Source organism: Megalobrama amblycephala, linkage group LG1 (genome assembly GCF_018812025.1).
Source record: "Megalobrama amblycephala isolate DHTTF-2021 linkage group LG1, ASM1881202v1, whole genome shotgun sequence".
Classification (NCBI taxonomy): Eukaryota; Metazoa; Chordata; class Actinopteri; order Cypriniformes; family Xenocyprididae; genus Megalobrama; species Megalobrama amblycephala.
Window position 1 is genome coordinate 10991977 of NC_063044.1, and position 12471 is coordinate 11004447.

At 36.3% G+C, this 12471-nt stretch overlaps 1 protein-coding gene across 1 annotated transcript; it reads right to left on the reverse strand.

Annotated features, from left to right (window-relative positions):
• Positions 1–631: 631 nt before the first annotated feature.
• On the reverse strand, positions 632–11902 carry LOC125262766. Its single transcript, XM_048181655.1, has 9 exons — positions 11066–11902; positions 10044–10157; positions 8169–8331; positions 7334–7526; positions 7166–7234; positions 6872–6970; positions 1838–2054; positions 1579–1710; positions 632–1393 (listed from the first exon to the last, which is right to left on the reverse strand). Exons 1-9 carry the CDS (start codon positions 11145–11147, stop codon positions 1173–1175), a joined length of 1290 nt encoding a protein of 429 aa, XP_048037612.1. The 5' UTR covers positions 11148–11902; the 3' UTR covers positions 632–1172.
• Between the last annotated feature and the right edge of the window lie 569 nt (positions 11903–12471).

The window sequence follows — 12471 nt, forward strand, 5'->3', positions numbered from 1 at the left end:
GCTCCTCCCTCTTTTCACCTTTACATTCGCTCCTCCCCCTTATCCCCTTTACATTCGCTCCTCCCTCTTTTCACCTTTACATTCGCTCCTCCCCCTTATCCCCTTTACATTCGCTCCTCCCTCTTTTCACCTTTACATTCGCTCCTCCCCTTATCCCCTTTACATTCGCTCCTCCCTCTTTTCACCTTTACATTCGCTCCTCCCCCTTATCCCCTTTACATTCGCTCCTCCCTCTTTTCACCTTTACATTCGCTCCTCCCCCTTATCCCCTTTACATTCGCTCCTCCCTCTTTTCACCTTTACATTCGCTCCTCCCCCTTATCCCCTTTACCTCAACAATGAAAACGGAACATTGAAAATAGGGCTGGGCGATATATCGTATGCGATTGTCACGTGCATTTCGTCAGTAAAGCCGGTTCCCTGATTACCGCTAAATCGCCATCACCTGCTTTCAAATGGAGCGGCATTTAATAAACAGAGCCGTAGATCACTGACAAGCTACGCAATATCGCTTTCATTATCGAAGGCGATTCATCTGCGATAATGAACGCGATATTGCGTAGCTTGACAGTGATCTACGGCTCTGTCTATTAAATGCCGCTCCATTTGAAAGCAGGTGATGGCGATTTAGCGGTAATCAGGGAACCGACTTTACTGACGAAATGCACGTGACAATCGCATACGATATATCGCCCAGCCCTAATTGAAAATGAACTATTCTTTCTTCATTAGCGTTCTTATACTCTGTCTTTCTTGATATTCTGCTTCATTCCATCCTCAAAACAATTTCTACACCTTTATCCTAATTTCTTTTCATTTTTCCTCCATTTCTTACAAAAAGAGAATGTGCTTAAAAGTGTTAAGATGGCATGTAAAATATATTTATAAGAGCTAATATGGGATTATTTTACTTGGGATAAATGGTACAGATTATTTTTGATTAGTTTATGTAACATCGCAGTACAGTCTTTTGCTAACAACGTTAATGTACAGCACCTTCAATGAGCTGGTCGCTAGTTGAGCCACTCTCTTCACACAAATAAGTCAAATAATACTTTTAACACTTTCCACATCATATTATATTTTTACAGTATTTTTATATATTATATATTTATTTTTTTACAGTAAAGAAGTTATAAAAGGCACTGAAGTGTTTTTGTGTTTGTGCCTCCTCACAAACCACCCTTTCTTTTAAGAGTCGTGATCCTGTTCCGCACATAATTTTTCACACGAGTCCATGTTCGCTGCTTCAAAGCTTCTGGCTCTGCGTGAATGCATCTTTCACAGTCTTGCTTACCAGGAACTTTGCATGTCTTGATGAACTTCATCATGTGTCTCTCTACTGCTTTTACCTCATTGTCCTCCCATTTCTTTTTTGGAGCATTTGAAGAACCTATGGAATAATTAAAAATGTAATTCTCATAACAACTAAATCAGTGAGTATGACCAAATCATACATATGTCCTAATTTGTAGATTTTTCTGAATTTTGAAAAGCCCTTGGATGGCTATTGCTGCTTGGAGCTAATTTATGGTTATTTGATGATTATTGTGTGTGTAGTTTAGAGATTTTTCTTACCTTGATCCTCTTGTGAAACAGATTGATCAGATTGAACAGGTGGATCAGTCTCTGCTGGTGCTGTTGTCTGAGATACGTCACTGTAATCCTCCTCATCACTTGACATGGAATCACCTTGAGCCTCAAGTTGCTCTAAACAATTGATAAAAAAAATCAACAGTTTATTGATTATACTTAGCATCTGTAACATATGATAATGTACAGTTTTTGCAAATATATACAGCACAGACACACACAGACCGTTCAAGTATACTCATACCATTTGGGTCAATTTCAATGTCGTCATGTTTCTTTCCTTTGAAGTCAGACAGTGTTCCTTTCTCCATGGCCATTAGGACTTTACTCATTTTTGCCAACTGCAGTGTCCCCTCTGGTAACCGGTAATACGGTGACGGTGATGAGGTCATCACAGAGGTGGACACAGCACAGGGTGCCGATGAAGAGGATGCATCAGTTGCAGACGCGACTAAGGATGACTGTAACAGTTTGAAAATATAATTTGAATAAAAACATAAGGTCTACAAGCAAAAGAACTAAGGAAACTATTAATTAATATTAAAATAATTAGCTGTTAATGGACTGAGGTGTTGATCACAGAGTATTGTGATGATGTTGACATATTACTCAGTGGTGGATCCGAAATGGTCAATATTCATATTCATGCATTTTTATTAATATTTATGTTAATCGTTTATGGCTTATGATTTATCAGTTTCACTTTTGATTTCCTATATTTATGTACTCATACTTTATATACATTACTTTATATACATATACTCTTCAAGTATTTACTTGTTATTGTACCTTTATGGTTATTCTTATTTTATATTTAAGAGTATGCTTGTTATGTTCAGTTGTTCTTCAAGTGTTCCGGTGTGACAGGTCACGCTGACACGTTTGTGGTTAGACATTGGACGCCTGCCAAGTACTGCAGAAGTGATGTTTTTAACATTTGAAAAAGTTCCCTAAGGGTTAAAACAACATATTTTTGACACTGGACCAGTGGACGATGTAATGGGTGAAATTAACCTTTTTAATTTTAACAAAAACATCAGTTTGAGGGGGTTGGGAATTTCCCTGTATGCTTATAGTATAATATGGACTGACTTATTGATAATTTAGCTTTTTGTCTCCTTTGCTATCCTGGGCTTCTGCTTCTTCTCTCTTATCTGCAAATGTCTTAATGTTTTAATTCTTTTTGATTTTCATCTATTAGATACAATATTCTGGATTTTACAATACTCTAAATTTATTATTAACTATTGGCTACTCCTTTATGATCGTTATTTTCCCTTTTGGTTTTATTAAATATTTTCATTATCGATCAAAGTTTGCGTGTGAGGCTAAATTGAATTGTAATGAATAAATAATTTTGTAAATAATAATTTTAAATAATTATTAAATAATAATAATTCTGTTTAGCAATCTTATTGCGTTCATTTTCAATTTCTGCTCTGTTAAAACGTTCATAGCAATCTTCATTGTTTTTTCTTAATTTTGCCAGTCTTGATTGAAAACATTTCTGTGGATATATAAAGAAGTATTTAGCATAAAGGGTTAGTTCACCCAAAAATGAAAATATTGTCGTTTATTATTCACTCTCATGCCGTTCCACACCCGTAAGACCTTCGTTCATCTTCGGAACACAAATGAAGATATTTTTGATTAAATCCGATGGCTCAGTGAGGCCTGCATCCAAAGCAATAACATTTCCTCTCTCAAGATCCATTAATGTACTAAAAACATATTTAAATCAGTTCATGTGCAGCTGCCGTCACGCCGTGTTCAGTTCTAGCTTGGTTTGTTTATATCGCGCTGCCTTTCTGCTAGTGATGTTAAGGACAGTATTTTAATTTTCTGTCATGATTGTGAAAAATGTCGCCATTGTTGGTCATTTATGCTGAATCGAGAATTGTAATAGGAACTCACGATATCGTTCGGGGAAAAAAACTTGATGGTAATAGGCTACAATTTTAGCCTTGGTTGAGAAGGTGAGGAAAGACGACTTTTAGCAAATGTAATAATGTCACTAAATAAACCCACTGCCTTTCACTAAAAAAAAAATAATAATAAATCACATACTTAGCTGAGTTTTGTATGTGGTTGTTGTGTAATAATAATAATAATTAACATTATGTTTGCGAGTATGATCACTCGTTTGTGAATGATTATAACTTGCACACACAGCCACTTCAAAACTGTTCATGAGCTTCTATGGGTTTGATTTTGGTCATTTGTTGAAATTAATACAAAAATACAGCGTGTCGGTGTCCATCCCCTGATCGTGACCCTCCGATTCTCCTTTGTGGTCATATGGGAAAGTGAATATTTACAAAAACAACATTAAAACTAGTTACATTTACACGCTTCCAACAAAGAAATGCATCGACTTCTGTCAGCTTGTTAAATATTTATTTTATTTGGACATTTTCTACCATACGACGGCTGAAAGCAGCAGCGCATGACTGTTCATGGTAACCAGATCAACATTGTAAACAATTCTACAAAACTGAAGGGAAAACACCAAATTATAATTAAATAGGATAAAATATCTTCTCCTTCCTGCAAACGATAGCATGAAGAATGTTAATATTTAACCGAGTCAAAAACAAAAGGTAAGTATCCATATTAATTTCAGAATCAGCAGACGCAAAACGCTATAAAAGGCGACAACTTTTAAAGTTAAAAAATGAAATAAGTTATAAAAAACGGTATAAGTTATGTAAACGATATAAACACCTTCTGGGTTCTCGATTTTAACGATTTGAGCAACTATAAACAATGCGAAACCTTTTGAGTTTTTGATAGGATTCCTATATAGAAACATCACTCCCTGCCCTCCAGACTCATTCGCGCAGCTGCTGTGACGTCATGTGTAAACAACCTATTCATAAAGCTCCAAAGCAGTGTTTTGAAATCGGCCCATCACTATATTGTTGAAAAGTCGTTATTTTGTTTTTTTGGTGCACAAAAATATTCTCGTCACTTTATAATATTAGGGTTGAATCACTGTACTCACATGAACTGATTTAAATATGTTTTTAGTACCTTTATGGTTTTTGAGAGAGGAAATGTCATTGCTTTGAATGGAGGCCTCACTGAGCCATCGGATTTAATTAAAAATATCTTAATTTGTGTTCTGAAGATTAATGAAGGTCTTACAGGTGTGGAACGACATGAGGATGAGTAATTAATGACATTATTTGAACTAACCTTTTAAACAAACATAAAATGTACATTAACAATATTGAAAATAAAATTGTGACAATAACTAGGTAACTAGCAGAGGTGGGTAGTAAGGCGCTACATTTACATTCCATAACTTTTGGTGCTCAAGCGGTTAATAAACATAACTGCACGTTAGGGTTGGGTATCGTTTGAATTTGAACGATTCCGATTTCGATTCCTTGTTTCGATTCCGGTTCCTAACGATTCTCAATTCCGATTCTTTTAAGAGGCAGTTTAGGATATTTTAAATGAGCTAGCTAACCATTGGTCTTTCTGAATAAAAATAGTCTGACCTTCTCCATCAATTTTAATTCTATGAACTTTTTTTTTTATGAACTGTACTATGAATTTCTCACAGGGCTGTTTTCAACTACAATTTAAATATTAAATCTATGAACGTGAATATAAATATTATAAATTATGAATATATTGAAAACACATTTACACATGAGTGTATGGCTGCATTTACACTGCAAGTCTTAATGCACAAATCCGATTTTTTGGCCAGTGTGTTTACACTCACTTTAGACGCGACTGGTATCCGATATCTGTGTTTACATTACTTCCTGCCCCACGATGATCGTCACTCATAGTTTTAAAAGCACATAGTAGATCCTCGGGTTTTGAATGGTCGTGCTATTAAAATTATTTATATATTTCATGGAGAGGCCATGATTATCCTGTCAGAATGGATAAGTTAACAGCTGTCATGGATGTATTGCAGCGCGAATTCTGAATGAACGGATATAGACCGGAAAATAAAGGTAATTTGTGTTTGATATTTTATCTACATTTATTAGTTTTAGAATTCCGTTTTTTGAATAAATTCGAGCGAGCAAGGGTAGAGCGTGCGCGCGAGAAAAAGAGAGCTACAGTGAAGCCTTTTGGCTTATAAGAAAAACAACAACACGGCGGTCTTTTAAATTAACCGGGCAAAGTTTGAAATTCAGCTGCTGCATATATGTGTGTGCATAATTTCTTTCACGTTAGACAAAGTTCCCACATCAATATAGAGCATACATACATGTCTGCTTCATAATACAACATTGAAGCTATATTTTTGTGAGCAAACGTTCCGCCCTCACCGTTTGATGGCTTGGAATTACAATGGGAATCGGATATGCGTGTTTAGACGTAGGTCGCATGTTCAAAGATCGGATAAAAATCGGATCTCGTGTGGATTGCCAGGCTGGGGGTCGGAGCCAGAGGAAGAGGCAGCGGAGGACGGTCGGCACAGCGCGTCAAAGACATTTATTTATTTCTACTCCATGAACTCAGAGGTGCTTTATCATGTTCGACGTGCACCCTCCTATGCACGAAACAATCTTGCCGCAAATGTTGCATTTTGCAGAGATTTCGTTCTATTTAGAAAAGTGAAACCACACTTTGGACCGCCGACACACACTATCCATGTTCGACTCGCTCGGTTATGCCAACACTTCCGGTGGACGCTTCTTCGTTGGTGTTCAGCGGTTTCTTCCTCCAGTCGGTGGACTGGGAATCGAAACTAGGAATCGAAATTTCAACTTTTGAACGATTCCGGGAAAATCGCAAAGCTAGTCCCGGTTCCAATCAATACTCGATACTCGATACCCAAGCCTACTGCACGTGTCTAAAAAACATTGTAGCTGGAGCTACTTCTCTCCGTTTGTCTATGACGAGTCACACAGATACTGTGCTTCTCCGCAGTGGTTCCTTCCAGACCGGGAAGGAACCAATTTAACTTTTTACATTTCTTTTCACAGAAATTACATTTCTAATGACAAAATATTATTTTGTACCATTTGGAGTGTTTACACAAAGTGTGCTGGATGAAGTGGACACGCACCTACAATCAACTAAAAACAAACCTTCTAATGCATCCTACGGTCTGCCAGCGATAAAGATCTTTTCTAGTTGAACACCTGTGCACCAGCTGTTAGTAGTTGCCCGTGTTGAATAGGGTGTTCAGTATTTTGGGGGCGGAGCAATGAAGGGAGGGGTGTGGTTGTTTGGGTGTCGATTTCAAATATCAACAGTTTTCCCCAGAAATCATCTAATAGTTGCTGCATTATGAGATAGTTACCGTTTTTCTTGATGTTCTTGCTTTGCCTGACTGCTTATGTGGACCACTGCTGTTCACCTCGTCCAATCCAGGTGAAGAAACAGGAGCAGCACAATGAGGCTGGATGCCAGAAAAGGAACCAGTGAATATAAAAATCAGAAATGTTTGTATAGAACAGAAAAACCAGTAATTACTCTAGCTGTCCTACAGTAACTTTATCTATCGCTCCTTTCCTTCTGTTAACACCCAGACACACTACTCACAAAAGAGACAATAATATAGAATAATGATACAGATGTTTTAAAGTGGACTTACCGATCTCTGCAGACCCAAACTGATGGATGGCTTTTTATCAGAGGATTCAGTTGATGCTTGATTCAAAGGCTTGAGAAATATGAGACCACAATCACATGGTAACTAATCAGATAGTAAAAGATTATCATGAATTACTGATCAATCTTTCTATCATTTTCTTGATAGTACCTTGACTCGCCATGGCCAGTCTGAGTATCCGTGATTGAAAGTGATTTCTTCCCCTGGTAGAATGTCTCGCACAGCAAAGAGACACAGGTGAGGTTTCCTGCTCACTTCAAGGGTTCTCATTTTGCAAGTAGGATTTCTGTGTTCGTCATTTACAAGTCTTCCCAAGGAACAGTCTTCTTTAGATGCATCCATGCTATAAAGACATAAAATTATTACTCAATTCTTGTAATCTTATATATGCTAGACATGTGGAGTTATTTTTAAGTGGAAACCCACCGCTCTGCATAAGTTGTATGTCTCGTTTTTTAATCTACCTGATTCAGACCATCAGCTGATCATCAGGACACAGCTCTATGAACTCAACCGAGTGTGTCAGGTTAAGGAGACAAACAGAATCTGCAGAGAGGAGGGGCTAAGAACCACGGATCTATCGGATAGTGTATGGCAACATCCTCTCAGCAGACAAATGCATCTAACATTCACCATTTTGTTCTCTTTTGGGAAACGGTTAGTGATTGAAACTGCACTCAGATTATAGTCTGGTTAAGATCATTACAGTTGTGCTGCCATGTTTGTTTAGATTAAAACCTCGTCTACTTTCTCACTGTGCGGTACCACGGCTCGGTTTGTTCTTCCATAGAGGCATTTGGGATTATAGTCTTTTTTCACCTCGTCTAGACCACGATAGAGGCGTTTCTTTTTTCAAGCATGTGATGGTCATTTAAAACAAGTCGATTAAAAAACACGAGACAGCAAACCCGCTAGAATTAAATCTTGCAGGTTTGCGATACAATCTAGTGTCTCTACTACATCAATCCAACAGGTCTGTACTCACCACCAATTTCTGCCACGCCACTGAAAGTCAAACAGGAACGCGTTCTCGGCCTCAGTGTAGTGTTCAGTTCGGTCAAGACTTTCTTCTGAACTCAGAAGTTCACCTCTGTATTCAAGAACGAAATCACGTCTGAAAAAAGCTCTAGTGGTGAAAACCCCACGCCCTGAAGAGGAGAAATGCATTAGATTCAGCAGTTTATTAAGTCAACTATCATTTTGATCATTACTTAAAGTTCTCTGCCATATGATGTACATTATATGTAAAAGGGAAATTGCTGAATGAAAATAGTCAATAGCCAGGCAAATTTCTAAGTATGCTGTGCTTTTATACATTACATTATACTTTAAAATCTTAAAATTATACAGTTAAAATTTCATACACTTTCATACATGAACAATATTATCTTGGCTTTATATAGTTTAGAATAGAGTGCTGCAGCGATGACGTATTTTTGCAGGTGATCCGGTAGTTCACATCCCCCTGGTTCCCTCAACTAAAACCCTATATGTTGTTTTAACTGGCTTTTGTATTGCTGCAGAAACTAAGCTTAAGTTTGCCTATTAATACACCACAGTTGAAAAACTTCATCGTCCTCATGATTAAGCTTCAACAACTCGTCTAGAACGTGTCTGTGTTGCATTATTTTTAAAAGAAAATTCTGTGTTTATACATGCATCTCTTCTGGATAGTTTGTCTTTGTGGTGTATGGATGTTTATGGATGGTTTTTGGCTTCTATAGTTTAGATAAAGAGTTTTTTTGTTGTTGTTAAATGTGCCTCCAGGAACTGTAAAACTTTAAAAATCCATCTCCCTGTTTAATAAGTATAATGTTTTGCATTCTTACAATGTATGTTTGAATGGTTGTGTACAGTGTACATCCCTAAATCTACCTCTAAACACAACGAGGCTGTGAAAGGGACTAGTGAGTAGATGACTTTATCTGTTCAGGTGACGATTTTTAATGTCCCAGACAACCTCTGTCTCCCATTTAGACATTTTAAAGTAAAAGCTTTTTTTTTTTTTTAAATCACAAGAGGGTATTACTGATGTATTTTGTGTCTTAGAAAAAAAAGTGAAAATAACAGCCCTTACTTAAGGAATTTAACCAAAACCCAATTTAAAAAAAAAAAAAAAAAAAAACATTGATCATGTACATGATCATGCACAACGATATACTGATAACTCAAAAAAAAAAAAAATCACCTTATTAAAATTATCCATTGTCCTGGTTTACATACAAACCAATAACCACCTAAAAGTGTTAGTTCACCCAAAAATAAAAATTCTGTCATTAATTCCTCTCCCTCATGTCGTTCCACACCCGTAAGACCTTCATTCATCTTCAGAACACAAATTAAGATATATTTGATGAAATTCAATGGCTCAGTGAGGCCTGCATTGAGAGTAAGATAATTTCCTTTTTCAGTGTCCAGAAAGCTACTAAAGACATATTTAAAACAGATCATGTGACTACAGTGGTTCAATACTTTTTGTGCGCCCAAAATCAGTCATCACTAGATATTATTGAATAAAGTGGTTATTTTGTTTTTCTGTGCACAAAAAGTATTCTCAACACTTCATAACATTAAGGTTGAACCACTGTAGTCACATGACTGTTTTAAATATGTCTTTAGTAGCTTTAGAGGCCTCACCGAGACATCGGATTTCATCAAAAATATCTTAATTTGTGTTCTGAAGATGAATGAAGGTCTTCCAGGTGTGGGAAAACATGAGGGTGAGTAATTAATGACAGCAACTTCATTTTGGGTTAACTAACCCTTTAAACTACAAGACTTTATTTGTAAAGCAGGTTATTCTGCATTAATGACATCAAAACCTAACCATTCGTGTATCTGGTTAGTCATAAATACTTGCCTTTATATTTGCTGATGAACTGCTCTTGAAGCCCAGGCTTATCAGCTCTACGGGTCATGTGATCCTCTGCATCCTGCAGAGGTGTTTTACGCCTTTTGCTTTTCAGCATTATTTCTGGAAAAAAAGAAATAAAAAGAAATATAAGGTGAATGGATTAAATAAGCATTTTTAAAAATCTTTTTGATCTTACTGGAATTGTTCACCCAAAAATGTACATAATTATTGTACTAATCCTCATGTTGTTCCAAACCTGTGTTGTGTTTTTCTGTGGAACACTAAAGTTTATCTTTAAATGTAATACAGAGCTCTATGCAATGACAGCACATGTGACCAGTCTGAAACAGGCATTTAGATTAAAAAAAACCCAGCAATATCATTGATGCCAAAAACCATTGTGACCAGATGATTGGTGTCAATCCATATTCATATTCATTTAAAAGCTACAGATTTTCAGTCAGTAATCTGCTAGATTTATATGGACTATTTTGTCTGCTTTGGAGCTTGACACACAGAATAAAAATACTATAAAGTGTCTATGTACTGTCATTGTGCAAAAAAGCTCTGTGAAGATAAATAAAAAAACATGGATACTTTTGTGTTCCATTAAAAAAAAAAAAAAAAATTGTGTAAATAATGTATTACATAAAATTAAAAATGACATCAGATAATAAAAAATGAAAATTAATTATTTCAAATTACAATATATACTGTTGATATTTTACAAAAATTGAGAAAAACAGGCTACCACTGATTAAATTGTAGAATCTAAAGTGATATTATATGAAATATAACAAAATTATATTTGCTGATCAATGCCTACAAATAAACAATGAACTGTTTTTTTTCCTTATTTATTGCAACAACAAAAAAAATCAAATGAGAATCAAACTCAAATATAATCGAGAAATAAAACATTAACAGAAAATAATTTAACCACTAAAGTAAACATACATCTTACTAACTTTCATATTTCACAGTGTATTTTAGTTATCATGCATTTTCGGGACAACACTTGATCTCACCTCTCCAGCGTCCATTGATGGGGGTTGTCGTCTTTTTCGCGTCAAGCAATGCCATGTGACTGCATTTCCCGGGAAAACACATCCACAGCTGACGTGTGTACGTGACGTAGTTACGTATTTGGATTTCACGTTGAAATTGTGACTACATTTATTTGACCTAATAAATATTTTGGCAAACACCTAGATCTTTGTTTGTTTTATTTACAGTACTGGTTCTTCAAACTTAAATAAAAAAATAAAAAATAAAATAAAAACGGAGGCGTACGTCTTTCTAATGGACAGAGCACATGATCACTTTTAAACGATCTCTTTGGAACACATATCTTAATTTTTACTAATTCTATTTAATCAAATGTTTGAGTTAAAATCAGGGAGATGTGTGGATTATTTCGAGGCTCTAAAATAAACTTTAACGTGCACTTTATTAACAGCATTTTCTTTAAATCTTTTTTTTTTTAATTTATGGTATTTTATATTAAATATAAAGGAAGGAAAAGCTGCTAGATCTTGTAAAAGTGCTTTAAAAACGCATAGCCACGACAGATTATTCCATCTTTTGAGCAGCACTTGTGATCTCTCCTCAGAGTTGATCTCACTCTGCACTGAAGCTGCTGCGCTGCTGCTGTGGGGGATGGGCGGGAGGCGCGCGCGCGATCAGAGGCCGGTGGGGGAAGGGCGGCGAGTCACTCAGTGTCAGACTGTCTGCAGCTCTCAGCTAGGGCTAGGGTTAGGGTTAGGGTTAGGGTTAAATAAATAAATCTGTAAACAAACATGTAAACGTCCCAGCTTGAGTCATGATTCTTTTAAAAACTTTTTATACTAAATACTGTAACTGCTCTCTCTTTCTCTCTCTCTAAATATAAAACAATGTTTGCTGCAACTGCTCTCCTATTATATATTCTCATTCATATGCATCCTTAAGATGTAAACCAGTATGTGCATTTCTTAAAACAGTTCATACAAATAACAGCACACAATGAATTACCTGCAATAGCCTGTAACCAGCTCATAATCCTTATATCAGTGTCATCAGAATGACAAGTCCTTGTGTCATTGTTGACAAAGACACTCTGACAGTATTTTCAGAAGTAATATGGATACGATTTTGATGTCAGTGATTGAAAATACACAAGACTGCACTTTATCTGTATGGCATACATTTCAACAGTATGAACACGTCACTCTGGATGAGACAGGATTCAGATACTTTCTGGTGGTCTGTCAAAAAATTACAGTAGCTACAATGTCATGTGATATAATGACAGCCAGTGGCACAGATCCTCACCAAACCATCCATTCCAGCGTGATGAATATGATCCTCAACTGGATGGAACTGGAATAAATACTTTGACTGTTGCGATCATCCCAATCGGACTTATGATAGCTGCCTGAATTATAATAATGCT